Genomic DNA, 13,508 nt, shown 5'->3' with positions numbered 1-13,508 from the left:
GCTGGAGCCAGCTTAAGCACCCAGAGGTGCCTCGGATGGGGAAGGGGTTTGCCCACCACCCCTGGCGACTTTGAAGGAAAGCCAGGATAGAAGCCGGGTCCCCTCCCCCGGAGTCCAGGCCCCTGGGGCCGGGGAGAGGACACGGGCATTCCCACAGTCTGCTGGGGGGCGTGTCCTTAAGGCACCTGGGCTTGGCTGAGTGCCGGGCGCTTTGTCCTCCCAGGTGGGATTATCTCCGTCTTACGGGGCCAGCCAGGGAGCGTGAGCCAAAATTTGAACTCGGCACATTTGCTCACTGGGTGACTGGGGAAAAACATGGACCTGGGGGCCCCATTTCCCCCATGGGTAAAGCAGACATGGTGTCACACGTGCTGAGCCGCACCCTTCTCCCCCGCCAGGTGTGTGGGACCCCCGAGTACATCGCCCCCGAGGTGATCCTGAGACAGGGCTACGGGAAGCCGGTGGACTGGTGGGCCATGGGCATCATCCTCTACGAGTTCCTCGTGGGCTGCGTCCCTTTCTTTGGGGACACCCCGGAGGAGCTCTTTGGACAAGTGATCAGTGGTAGGTGGCGGGCCGGGCCGCCTCGATGGTGGGAGGGGGCGGGGACGGGGCAGAAGGCTGGGAGAGCGCCCAGGATCCCACTGCCGCTCTGACCGTCCCCCTCTCTCAGATGAGATTGCGTGGCCCGAGGGGGATGACGCCCTCCCTCCCGATGCCCAGGACCTCACCTCCAAGCTGCTGCACCAGAACCCCTTGGAGCGGATGGGCACAGGTAGGCTGCGGGGACGGGGGCGTCTGAAGGAAGCGCTCAGGGCTGCGGGGGGGCCCGGCCGCGGCCCCACTTTGGCTCGGACCCTGTGGGGCTCCCGGCCCCGAGGCTGAGGCTGTGCTCTCCGTGCCCTCCCTGTGCCCTCCCCGTCCCGTGCCCCTTGGCAGGCAGCGCCAGCGAGGTGAGGCAGCACCGCTTCTTCAAGGACCTGGACTGGACGGGCTTGCTGCGCCAGAAGGCCGAGTTCATCCCGCAGCTGGAGTCCGAGGACGACACGAGCTACTTCGACAGTAAGGGAGCAGGGCCCTGGCGCCACTGGGGGGGCTCCTGGGCCTCTGATCCTGGTTCTTCCGTCCAGGGCCTGGGGGGGTGCAGGGGGGTCTTTCCCACCTTGCAACCCAACCCCCACATCTGAAGGCCCCCTCCCCGCCCCCCCCTCCACTGCCGCCTGCTCTTTCCAGCCCCATAGATAAGAGGTCCAAAAATAAAGGTTGAGGATGAGGATGGTCGTAAGTGGCATTCGTACAGCAGTGTAAAGTCGGCCCTTCTGATCTCATTCCATCCTCTGTTATTCCCATTTTACAGCTGAGGAAACTGAGTCAGAATGAAGGGATTTGCCCAGGGTGGGTCTGAGACCTGCTCACGGTCTGGGCCCTCCGCGATGGCGGGCGTGGCGCCCTCTGCGTGGTGCCCACGGCGCCCTTGTTGGGCCTCTTCCCAAGCGCTCCGTAGGCTCGGATTTTCCCTCCTTGCCCTTTCCCATCCTGGGCCTGAGGAGGTGGCCTGGGAGTGTCTCGGGCCTCAGGGAACCCCCAGAACCGCTTGTTAATCACAGCTGGTGAGGATGGCGCTTCCTTGCACTTGGTCCCTCCCTCTGGGGGCACCAGAGACCATCCTCATCCTCCCAGGCCAATGATTCCTGTCCCCTGATCATGGAATCCGTCATTGGAGAGTTGACATCTGGCCAGTGCACCCAGAAAAGGGGCGTAGCCTCAGCATAACCAAATGCCACCAGTATTCCCCCCAAATAAATCAAAAATCAAGAATACAATCAACCCCCAAAAAGTACTATTAAACTCACAACAATAGCACAACCCAACCCCCACTAATCACAAGACTTAAACCCCCGTACACAGGAGAAGGCTTAGAGGCGAAAGCAACAAACCCAAAAATTAATAACAAGGACAATAAAAAAACTATCATCTACCCAGAAAAGGGGTGTAGCAGACCCCTGAGGGCGGCCTTCCTCGGCTTCTCGGGGACCTCTGTCCTGGGGAGCCCTGCTCTTCTGCAGAGTGGGCGCCCCCAGGTCCCTGGGCAGATCCTTGCGGCCTGGGCACGAGGCTGGTCAGGACCGTGGTGCTTCCTTGGTGCTCCCCGGCTTTTCAGTGCTCCCAGAATTGACCTCCAGATTCCCGAGGTGGGCTTACGTGTTAGACTTGCCACTGACCGCCTTCCTCAGGCCACCTGGTTCTTGGGAGCCTGCCCAGGCTCGCTGTGGGCTCGACCCCCTCTCCAGGCAGCCTTCTGGGCGCCGGGCTGGGCTCTCTGACCCGCCGGCCCTTTGTTTGTAGTCGTGCCCCAGGAGCTGAGGCCGTGCCCCCTCCCTTCCTGATCCCGCTGCCAGGGTGGCATTCCTCGGGGCCCACACGGGCCACATGCTCTCCCTATCCTGGGCCGTCCAGCAGCTCGGGAACGTTTTGTCCAGAGCAGCCATTGTTGGAGCCAGGATGGGTCTGGCTCTGCAGGCCTGGGCGCCAGACCACCTCCTCTCCTTGTAGCTACTTGGGACACTGGCCCCACTTTTTGCTTGACCCCTGCTTCCTCTGCCCATCCCATGCGAGTGCGGCCTAGTGCCCGGCCGGACACCCTGGGTAGTCAGACCCCCGACCTTCCGTGAGCTCCAGCACTCTGGCACCGAGAACCCCTCTGGCCTCCAGGAGGCTCCCTGGCAGTAGGGTGGGGTCACTTGTTTGCAACAGGAGGTGATGAGGTCAGAGGTCAGAGGCCAGAGCGCCCGGCCCACCTCAGGCCCTGCCCCCTGGCACTGCCTCACCCGCCCCTGTGTCTGTCCCAGCCCGCTCAGAACGTTACCGACACGTGGACTCGGAGGACGAGGATGACCCCAACGATGACGACCACGTGGAAATCCGTCAGTTCTCTTCCTGCTCCCCAAGGTTTAGCAAGGTAAGGGGGTCTGGGGCTGCTCCTCCAGGATGAGCGGGAGATGGGCAGGAAGGGGAGCCGGAAGGGAGAGGAAGGACTGGGGGGGCCCCGTCAGGCTGCGGGCTGCGCCGGGAACTCTTAGGAGTCCTAGGACCTGGGGCGGCGGGGCCTGTGGAGGCCGGCCTGTTCTTGTACTTGGGGGCTCCGGGGAGCACGTTGCTTTCCCCAGCAACGAACCACAGAGCCCCTCTATGAGGCTTCCGTGCCCATGGCTGCCCTTGTTCACCCTCTCCTCCACCGCGGGAGGGATGCTCACTCCCCCCAAACCTCCCACCTCAGTGATCCAGAAGCTCGAGCTTCTGTCCCCGCATCTTCTCAGCTGGATCGTGAGCCCCTCCCGCGGTCCCCCCTCATGGTCTTGCTCCTTGGCTTGAGCAGCTTCCCTGGAATTCCCCACCCTCGTGTGCTGGGGTCGATCCCGTGGCCCCTCCACCTTGGCTGCCCCTCGTGTGAGCTGTGAGCCATAGGCCCCGTCCCTGGGTCCCCAGGAGGTGTCAGCGCCCCCGGGACTCCCCAGACCGCCTCTCCCCTCCCCCTTCCTAGCAGAACAGGGGGCTCTCCGCCCAGGCCGGGTGTGCCAGCCTCCCGCCCCCGCCTCAGTCCGCGCCCTTCCCCCCGCCCGCCACAGGTGTACAGCAGCCTGGAGAGGCTCTCCCTGCTCGAAGAGCGCAGGACCCCGCCCCCCACCAAACGCAGCCTCAGCGAGGAGAAGGAGGACAGGCTGGACGGGCTCAGCGGCCTCAAGGGCAAGGACCGGGGCTGGGTGATCGGCTCCCCCGAGATGTGAGTGCGGGCCCGACAGGGCGCGGGCGCCGGGGCCGCTCGGCCCTTGGTGCCCGGGGGCATCAGCTCCCTTTCTCCTTACAGATTGAGGAAGCGGCTGTCGGTGTCCGAGTCCTCCCACACGGAGAGCGACTCCAGCCCCCCGCTCGGGGTACGGCGGCGCTGTTCGGGGCTGCTGGACGCGCCCCGCTTCCCAGACGCGGCCGATGAGGCAGGCGGCAGCCCCCGGCAGAGCCAGCAGCTGGCAGAGGCCACAGCCTTTCTGACTCCGCAGCCCCGAGAGGGTGGCCCCGGGCCCGTCGCGGAGCAGCCGGGAGAGCAGAAGGCCCAGGGGGACAAGGAGCCAGGTCCGGTGCCTCCCACCTCGGACTCTGGGGGACGGGGCCCCTGGCGGAGAGGGCGGCGGGGGATGGGAAGCGGAGCTTAGCAGGAGACTCCTGAGACACTTGGGAGGGGGGTCCTGGGGTCTCAGGGTCCCATTCTCCGCCCAGCGGCTCTCAAATCCCACCGGACCAGGGGTCGACACGCGTTCTGATCTCTCCCTGTGGCCGCCCTGCAGGTGGGAGTCCCGGGAGCGTCTGTGCCCAGCAAGGCCGCCGGAATAGCCACGAGGGCCTGGAGAGCTCCACGCCCAAGGCCATCAGCGACCTGGCCGTGCGGCGGGCGCGCCACCGGCTGCTGTCCGGGGAGTCTGGAGACAAGCGCTCGCCCAGGCCCGCCAACAAGGTCATCAAGTCGGCCTCCGCCACAGCCCTGTCCCTCCTCATCCCCTCAGGTGATTCTTCCTGCCCCGGCGGCTGTGGCCCGTGGGGCCTGTGCGGCAGGCGGGGAGATGCAGGGCCGGGCAGGGGCGACTGACTGTGTTTCTGCTCCAGATCACCATGGATGCTCCCCCTTGGCCAGCCCGATGTCCCCCCACTCTCAGTCATCCAATCCCTCGTCCCGGGACTCCTCCCCAAGCAGAGACTTCTCTCCGGCCATCAGCAACCCGAAGCCCCCCATCGTCATTCACCGAGCTGCCAAGAAGTACGGCTTCACGCTGAGGGCCATCCGCGTCTACATGGGGGACACCGATGTTTACACTGTGCAGCACATGGTTTGGGTATGTCTGTGGGGCAGCAGGGGAGGGGGCACTCCTAGGCCCCAGGGCCTGCTTGCCACCGCCCAGCCGCCCACCCCCGGACAGCAGTGTCCGCTGGCCTGATCATTCGCCCACAGGCCTCTTCCCCGGCCGTCCCCAGCCGGCCTGTCCCTGTCCCCAAAGCCCGGGCCACCTTAGTCCTCCCAGGCCGTCGCGGGCCTCCCGGAGGACCAGGCGGGAAGGGCTCAGAGCCGGTCTTTCCTTGGAGGCAGCACGTGGAGGACGGGGGCCCGGCCAGCGAGGCGGGCCTGCGGGAGGGAGATCTCATCACGCACGTCAACGGCGAGCCTGTGCACGGGCTGGTGCACACTGAGGTGGTGGAGCTGATCCTGAAGGTGAGGAAGGGCCCACGCCCGGAGCCGGCCTTGGTGGGGAGGGGGGCTTTGGGGGCTTTGGGGGCTGGGGGAGCGGGGATGGGCTGACTGTATTTTGGCCCAGAGTCCTCCCTTTCCTTCCTTCGAGCCCTTCAAAATCTGCTTTCCGTGTCTCGGCTGAGAGACTGTGAGAGACAGCCGGCCAGAGGTCTCTGTCTGAGCCAGGCTTTTTTTGGGGGGATTTATCGACTTCCTGAACCCTCTGAGGCAGCTTCAGAGCCTCTCCGAGGGCCCCGGGCACTCCGTGTGTCCCCCGGGAAGGAGGCTGCTCTTCGCGCTTTGGGGAGACGGGGGACTCGGCGCGGCCTGGGCTCGGCCCCTGTCTGGTGCTCGCTGCCCCCTTTCTGTCTGCAGGAGGACAGATTCTCCCCTAGCACAAATCCCTTCCTCCTCTGGAGACCTCGGGGCTTCTGCTAAAGCAGGAAGAAGGGTTGGGGGCAGGGTGTCATTGTCCCCAAAGTCTGGCCCGGAGCCAGGGAGGCTCTCGCACCCACCCCTCGTGGGACTGTCGCTTTCGCCCGCACCTTGTGCTCGCCCCGTGGGAGCGGTGGCTGCCCCTCCAGGGTCGTCGGGGAGACGATGTGCCGGGCGCAGGGCCTGGCACGGAGAAGGTGCCCTCTGAGGGCCAGCTGGGGGGTGCTGGCGACAGGGCGGGATTCGGGTCCATGTGGAAGAAACTGCAGATGGACAAGGCCCCTCGAAGGGGGGGAGGGGGTTCTGTTTCCTCAGTGGTTTTCTTGTCCCCCCCCTCTCTGTCTTGAGGGGAGGGGTGACATCCCCCAAGATTTCCTCTTTAACAGCCTTTGGCTCCCTGGGAGCCAGGTCCAGAGCAGACTTTCTCCCTATTGAGGCTTCCATCTTCTGAAGGATGAGACCAAATCAGCCTTTCCGCCCCTCGTGGCGTGAGCTTCTGCCAGACTTGGTCTTGTTCCTCCTGGGTGGTCCCTGGTGCTCCCCCTGCCCTTCTCCCACATGCTTTGCTGTGCACGTCCTCCCTCCCCCAGAGCTTGCCCTTCCCTTTCCCGGGCCCTTCTGTGCGTTCTTTTGTGTGCCCAGAAGCCCACCCTCATCAGCCCGACTCCCCCTCAGACTGGACATGGCCGGAGCTCCCGGCTCCTCCAGCTGCTTCTCGTTCCCTTCCCCTCCTGGCCACCACGTGGCTCCCAGAACGCTCCCGGTCCATGTCTCTGGTCGCAGGATGCCCTTGTGTGCCCGGGGGCGATGGCTCCCCATGTCAGGAGGCAGCCGGGGGCAGGGCACCGGGGCACACTGGGCTGCTGCTCTCTGGGCCTTTGGGCACCTCAGTTTCTCCTCCTGTATAGTGAAGGGGGGGATTAGATCATCTCCGAGGCTCCCCCAGCTCGGGCCCGGAAGTTGGGGGCTTCTTCCCTTTGGCTGCCGCTGCCTGACTTGCCCCCTGTGCCCAGCAGAGCGGGAACAAAGTGTCCATCTCGACAACACCCTTCGAGAACACATCGATCCGAGTGGGACCTGCCCGCAAGGGCAGCCACAGGTCCAAGATGGCCCGAAGAGACCGGAGGAGCAGGGCCAAGGACGGGCCCGAGAGGTGAGTCTGCCGCCCCTGGGTGCTCAGGTGTGTGCGCCGCCCCCAGACCCCCCTCCCCGGACCCCCCTCCCCAGGCTCCCGCTGCCCGGCGCCTGCAGCCCATGACGCTTCTCTCAGCAGCAGGAAGAGGGGCTCCCTGTTCCGGAAGATCACCAAGCAGGCGTCCTTCCTGCACACGAGCCGCAGCCTGTCGTCGCTCAGCCGCTCCCTGTCTTCTGGGGAGAGCGGGCCGGGCTCCCCCACCCACGGCCACGGCCACAACCTGGCCCCGCGGTCTCCCACCCAGGGCTACCGAGGAGCCCCCGAGGCCTTGCACTCAGGTACGTGTGGCCCGGACCTCCCCCCGAGGGGCCCCGGCCCAGACGGTCCCTTTGTGGAGTCGGGGTGGCCGCAGAGCTCCCGCAGCGGACCCTTGGGGGGGGCTCCCCTGGGCCCTCCCGTTCCCAGGGCTCTGATTTTCTCTCTCATTCGTTCTCTGAAGTAGGTGGAAATTCTTCCCAGAGCAGCTCGCCCAGCTCTAGCGTCCCCAACTCTCCGGCCAGCTCCGGCCACATCCGGCCCAGCTCCCTGCACGGTCTGGCCCCCAAGCTGCAGCGGCAGTACCGCTCGCCCCGGCGCAAGTCGGCAGGCAGCATCCCCCTCTCCCCGCTGGCGCACACTCCGTCGCCCACGCCCCAGGCCACCTCCCCCCAGCGCTCCCCGTCGCCTCTGCCCGGCCACGCCCTGACCGGCAGCCCCGCCGCCTTCCCCGGGAAGCTGCACTCCTCCCCGCCCCTGGGCCGGCAGATCTCGAGGCCCAAAAGCGCCGAGCCGCCGCGCTCCCCGCTCCTGAAGAGGGTGCAGTCGGCCGAGAAGCTGGGGGCGGCCCTGGGGGCCTCGGAGAAGAAGCTGTCCGCCTCGCGCAAGCCGAGCCTGGACCTGCCCCCCTGTGAGGTCAGGAAGGAGCTGGGGCTGCCCGGGGAGCCGGGGGACAAGGCCCCCCTGCCCAAGGCGGCCTCCCGGAGCCTGGGCACCATCCGGCACGACCGGGCAGAGCGCCGGGAGGCCCTGCAGAAGCAGGAGGCCATCCGCGAGGTGGACTCCTCCGAGGACGAGGAAGACACGGACGACGACGGCTCCGAGAACAGCCAGGATGGGCGAGGACAGGGGCCCCGCCGGGCCCTGCCCCAGCTGGCCCCCGAAGGAGGGCCCCCGGGCAAATTCCTGCCGGCTCCCCAGGCCCAAGAGAGTGCCAAAGAGAGCGCCCGCCTGCCCCAGGAGCCACGGGGCAGGGCCCGGCCTCCCGCAGCCACCCCCGGGACTCCCGTGAGGACGCTGGCCGATGAAGCTGCCCCCGGCACCGCGGCACGGCTGGGGTCCGACCAGCCCCAGGCCCCGGGGACCCAGGGCTCTCCCCAGGCCGCCTCTGGTTCTGAGGGTCCTCGGGGCGCAGCCTCCACCGAGCCCACACTCCCCCAAGGTGACGGGCAGGCCCAGCCCTGTCCCGAGCCAGCACTTACAGCACTTTGTCCTTGGCTGTCAGGAGGCCCCCTCCCTTGCCCCGGTCCACATCCAAAGCAGGCCCCCGGGAGCGGCTCGGGCCCCGTCCAGCTCCGGCCTCTGCCCCTGCAGGTGCCCACCCTGGCCGAGGGCGGGCACGGCTGGGACGCAGCCTCGTCCCAGACCGCCATGAGCCTTCAGCCGGGATCCAAGCTGGAGGGCTCCTCCAAGCCTGGCCAGCCCCAGGCCACCCAGCTCACCAGCCCTTCCCAGCCCCTTGCCTACATGACCCCCAGCCCCAGTCCTGCCCCTTGTCCACCTTGGGAGCCCAAGTGCCCCTGGGCAGAGAAGGAGGAACTAGCTTTAGGGAGCACCAAGGTGCCTGACGCTGCCGGGGACAGCAAACAGGCCCCCCAGTGCAAAGGGCACCTGCAGCCCCCCGGGCGGGAAGAGACCGTGCCGCCGAGAGCCCTGCACGAGCCCCATGACTGTGCCCTGGCGCACGACGACCTTCTGAGAAGAACGTAGCTGCCGGCCTGGGCCCCGACCCCCCGTATAATATATGCTCATGGAAACGCCTGGTGTGCCGCTATCTCTGTGCCGCCCCGGGCCCGGGGAGCGTCCGTCCCCGCTTACATCACCACCTCCGGAGCCGGGCTTGGGGCTGTGGTCTTGCCCCCCCCCCCCCCCCGGGCACAGGTGGGGCTGCCCAGGGGGTGCCGGGGGATCGGCGTCTCCCACAGGCCCACAGGGGGAGGGGAGCCGCAGCCTCTCATTGGGCCCGCCATCTCCCTCCGGGTCCCAGGAGCCCGCTCCTCGGAGGGCAGACACAGGGTGGGGGAAGAAGGTGCTGGGGGGAGATGGTCTTCCCGACCCCCATCTGTGTCTCAAGGTGAGCCTCAAGGGAAGTGAAGCTGAGAGATAGTGTGCGGGGGTCTGAGGGCCCCAGCTGCCTTGGCAAGAGTGGCCATTGGTCCGGGGGTCCGGCGGTCCGGGCTGAAACGAAGCTGCCTCTGAGAAGTTGCTTTCTAGGGAGGGCTGGCAGCCAGGGGGCGCTTCTGGGCGAGTCGCTGCCATTGCCTCCCCTCCTGCCCCTTCTGCCTTCCATGAAATTTTTGTTTTCCCTTAATATGCAAGTGAGGCCTCCTGTGACCCTGGTACTGATGCCGAGGAGATGGTGGGGTGAGGGGAAGTGGAGGACGGAGCCTTGGGGGCTTTCGAGTCGGGACCCCCAATATCTAGAGGCCTGGAAGTGTCCCCGGTGGGCTGAAAGGCAGGCTGGGAATCAGCCCTCAGGGCTGCGGCAAACCGCCGAGAGCCGGCTGGGACTCTGGAATTGCTGAGGGAGGGGCAAGGGCTGCCCAGGGGTCCAGCTTTGCCGAGGCCTTGACAAGCCTTACTCAGGATGGGGGAGGGCTGCTACCCACATGAAGTGCCTGGGATGTGGGCCCTGTCCCCACCGAGCTTAGCAGCTGCGTGAGAAGCACCCACCCCAGCCGCGCAGCCAGGGAGCTTCTTGGGACAGTCAGAGGCCCCTCGAGAGGTCACCACCCTCCTCTCCATCCCTGCCCTGCACCTCCAGGGCCTCGTAAAAAAGGAGTCCGTGAGAGGAGCTTCCGGCACATATTCCTCCCTTTCCCTGCACAAGTGGTGCCCAGGAGGCGGGCATCTGCAGCGGAGGAACAGCGCCATCTGGGCACCAGCTCCGCCCGGCTTGTCCCGCCCCGACCCCTGCACATTCACCATGGGAGGGTCATCCACAGGCTTGTTCTGTCCGGGGTTCTGGAGGGGCCGTCTGCTGAACGGCCATCAGGGCGGGCAGAGCCGACACCCATCCGAGGCGGCCGGGGGCTCCGTCACCCCAATTCCAAGCCAGGGCCTCCGTCACCGGGTCATCTTTTGCATTTATCTGGGGCCTCGCCCCGTGCAGACGTGCAGGGGTGATGCGGTCCTGCCCCAAAGGGAGCTCCCTATCCATTGAGGAAAGCACCACGTTCAGACCAGATTCAAGGTTTTGGGGGAGCCAGGACACAGGCGAGGAGGGGGGAGAGGCGTAAGAAGAGTTTGTGATGGAAGGGGGTGCTTGAGTCTTGGAGAAGGGGTTCCACGAGGCAGAGATGAAAAGGGGGGCAGCCTGTGCAAAAGCAAGGGGTCCCGATGGCTCGGCGCTCTCAGCCAGGTGACCGAGGGCAGGGGGAGGGTCTGCCGCTGCGGACCCCTGGGGATGAGGGAGAAAATTAGACGTACACTTGGGTATCGGGGTTAATCACTCGGTAGTCTCTTTTTTTCAGTAACGATACTTGAGATTGGGGCGGCTAGGTGGTGCAGTGGATAGAGCACTGGCCCTGGAGTCTACTCTGGCCCCAGACTCTAGCTGTGTGACTCTGGGCAAGTCACTTAACCCCGACTGCTCCACAAAATGATAGTAATACTTGAGATTGTGCATTCTCTGCTGCTATCTTGGGGTCCTCAAGATCTCCGGAAAGCCCAGCCCCCTTCCTCCAGGCCCATGAGGTTTGATCCCACCTTTCTCTGGGTTCTGGACCATCCCTTCGCACAGCCCATGGGGCGTCTCCACGTCTTTGGTGAAAGAGGATGTTTCTTATAGAAACACGGAGCCAGAGGCAGCTTCAGGCAGGGCAGGAGGCCGGGCCCAGCCATCATGGCACAGCGGCTCCTGGCCAGAGACAACCGGCTCGCGGGCCTCGTGGAGCCCACGAGTGAAACGGGGTGGATGGGACCACGGGCCCCTCTGTGCTTTTTTCCGAGTCTTCCGCTTAATGGCCCGCAAAGTTCTTCAAGCACGTGGTTCTCCCGAGCGGCCGGGCTCCCGATCTGGGTCGAGGGTGACCACCAGCACTGAGGGGAGGCGCGCTCCCCGGGCCCTGCTGAGCAGTGGGGGCTGGCACTCGGGCAGCCATCATCGTGCGCTTCCCCTAACGTCCCCCAGCTTCCTTTTTGTCCCGGCACTGTGCTAACGCTAAAAGCAGGATATTCCCTGCCCTCCCAAGGGACACCTTCCACCCTCTTTAGGACGGAATCTCATCTGTCAAGCACTGTGTCCGCTTTTCCGGGCCTTGGGGTTCGTAGCCACCCCAAGCACGCTTGCCCGGCCTTCTGTACGGAGGCGTTTCTTGTGAGGTCCCGGCGCCATCGCCCCGAGCGGGGACCAGAAAGAATCGCCAAACCCAGGCGGCTGATTTTCCTTCTCCCGTCTCAGTAGTCTGCTCTTGAGCTGTCATTTCTGTATGGTGGTAGTAGCTTAATATGTAATTAGATTATCCCCCAGAATGGCAAATCAGCTGGGTGGCCAGTGTGACCTGGTGCTACGGAGTAGTTTGGAGTAGTGTGTAAATTCCTCCCAAAAAGCTGTGATTGTGGAACCCCCTCATTTATGCGCTCCCCGACAAATGAGTGTGGACGGGGACTTCAGCAAGAGGTGCAGGTCCCTCTGTGGATTTATGTATCTTCAAATAAATGTGTTTTACTTGTAACCGTGTTGATTATTTTTAGTTTTTTCCAATTACATAGTTTTCAACCTTCACTTTTGGAAGATTTTGAGTTCCAAATCTTTCTCTCCCTCCCTTCCCTTCCCCGTCCCCAAGACAGCAATCTGATCCAAGTTAGATATAAACAATCATTTTCAACATTTTCCTATTAGTCAAATCAGAAAACAAAACTCAGAACAAAAGAGAAAAAACCCAAAGGTGACAATGGTCTGCTTCGGTCCACGTTCCATCTCCATAATTTTCTCTCTGGACGGGGACGGCCCTTTCCGTCCCAAGTCTATGGGAATTGTCTTGGATCCTCTTGCTGAAAAGAGCTAAATCTAGCAAAATTGATTCTCATAGGATCGTGCTGTCGCTGTATAGCGCGTTCTCGTTCTGCTCACTTCACTCAGTATTTGTTCACGTAAGCCCAGGCTTTTCTGAAATCAGCCTTTGATAAAACGGGAGCTGAATTCTCATTTTTAAGCTATATTAAACTGGGAAATGACTTTTTTGGGGGGAGTGATATGAATCCCCAAAATAGGGTAGGAGAGTAATTTTTTTTTTCAGAAAACAGCATTTGGTCAATGTTTATTAAAGCTTCTGAGTTGCTGTCCAAAGTTAGTGAGAAATCCGGAGTGGGACAAGCTGGGTTAAACATGAGCTCTCGGGAAGGGTCCTCCTAGAACTGCCAATTAATGAATAGCAGATTTTTAATGATTGCAAAGTTGTAATGTTGCCGGTCTAATAGCGTACAGCGGGGCAAAATGACTTTTAGAGCTCTACCAAGGACTCGGCTGCTTTCCTTTCCCTGTCATGGGGCCCAGCAGAAGTGATTCGGGGAACAGAAGACCAGGCCTCAAACCCCAAACTTCGCCATTTGCCTAGAGATGACATTATAAGCAATAAATTAAAATTCAGCCTCAAGTACTAACTGGGTGATTCCAGACAAGCCACTTAACCTCCATCTGCTTCAATTTTCCCAGTCTGTAAAATAGAAATAATGTTAAACACCTCTGAGTTTTGGTGAGGATCAAATTTTTTTTTGCTATTGTTTTTTCTTTCTCATTTTTTTCCTTTTTAATTTTTTTTTATTATTATAGCTTTTTATTGACAGAACATAGACATGGGTAGTTTTTCAACATTGTCCCTTGAGGATCAAATTTGTAAAAGATTTCACAAGCCTTAAAACTAAGTGCTAGATATTTTTATCAACTGATTTCCACTCTCACCCCTAAAGTCCAATCCTTTATCGTATCTCTTCTGGACTATTGTGGTCGTCTCCTAATTGCTCTGTCCACCCCAACTGCCTCCCCTTTCCGGTCTGTCCTCGTACACTCAAATTGATATTCCTACAGACAGATTTAGACACGGACCTCCATCTCTATAAATCTATAAAGGCCATCGGTAGCTCCCTGTGGCCTCTGGGATAAAACGGACTCCTCTTCCAGGAACTCGGGGGCTTCGCAGTCTGGCTCCCTTCTGTTTCCATCCGAACTCTTAAGTGGACGCTGCTCCCATCTGTTGCCACTAAGGCTGCAGTCTCGGCGTAAGCCACGAGGTGGCAGTCCGAGTCCACGTTGCTCCAGCTCCTGCAGGCTGCAGCCTCCCAGGAAGACAAACTGGCCTCGGTCCCGACCCCTTCTGGTCCTGCCCCATTAGTGCCTGGTTTGGGTCT

The 13,508-nt window shown here is 62.6% G+C and overlaps 1 protein-coding gene across 14 annotated transcripts in view; it reads left to right on the top strand.

Annotated features, from left to right (window-relative positions):
• The window catches only part of MAST2 (microtubule associated serine/threonine kinase 2), a 134,583-nt gene extending 122,747 nt beyond the window's left edge, over positions 1 to 11,836 (top strand). For 7 of the 14 annotated variants that reach the window (XM_051999828.1, XM_051999824.1, XM_051999823.1 and 4 more), the window contains 12 exons: positions 399 to 564; positions 674 to 775; positions 940 to 1,062; positions 2,850 to 2,959; positions 3,627 to 3,781; positions 3,866 to 4,128; positions 4,341 to 4,556; positions 4,657 to 4,883; positions 5,135 to 5,257; positions 6,727 to 6,863; positions 6,981 to 7,183; positions 7,345 to 11,836. In XM_051999828.1, coding sequence (XP_051855788.1) covers positions 399 to 564; positions 674 to 775; positions 940 to 1,062; positions 2,850 to 2,959; positions 3,627 to 3,781; positions 3,866 to 4,128; positions 4,341 to 4,556; positions 4,657 to 4,883; positions 5,135 to 5,257; positions 6,727 to 6,863; positions 6,981 to 7,183; positions 7,345 to 8,870 — 3,351 coding nt within the window. In that variant the 3' untranslated portion in view covers positions 8,871 to 11,836. The remainder of the gene's footprint in view (positions 1 to 398; positions 565 to 673; positions 776 to 939; positions 1,063 to 2,849; positions 2,960 to 3,626; positions 3,782 to 3,865; positions 4,129 to 4,340; positions 4,557 to 4,656; positions 4,884 to 5,134; positions 5,258 to 6,726; positions 6,864 to 6,980; positions 7,184 to 7,344) is intronic. The other 7 variants (XM_051999829.1, XM_051999825.1, XM_051999820.1 and 4 more) reach the window with 3 other exon arrangements.
• Positions 11,837 to 13,508: the final 1,672 nt, after the last annotated feature.

Source organism: Antechinus flavipes, chromosome 4, assembly GCF_016432865.1.
Source record: "Antechinus flavipes isolate AdamAnt ecotype Samford, QLD, Australia chromosome 4, AdamAnt_v2, whole genome shotgun sequence".
NCBI lineage: Eukaryota > Metazoa > Chordata > Mammalia > Dasyuromorphia > Dasyuridae > Antechinus > Antechinus flavipes.
Note: the sequence above shows the minus strand (reverse complement) of the source record. Positions and strands in the feature narration are given on the sequence as shown.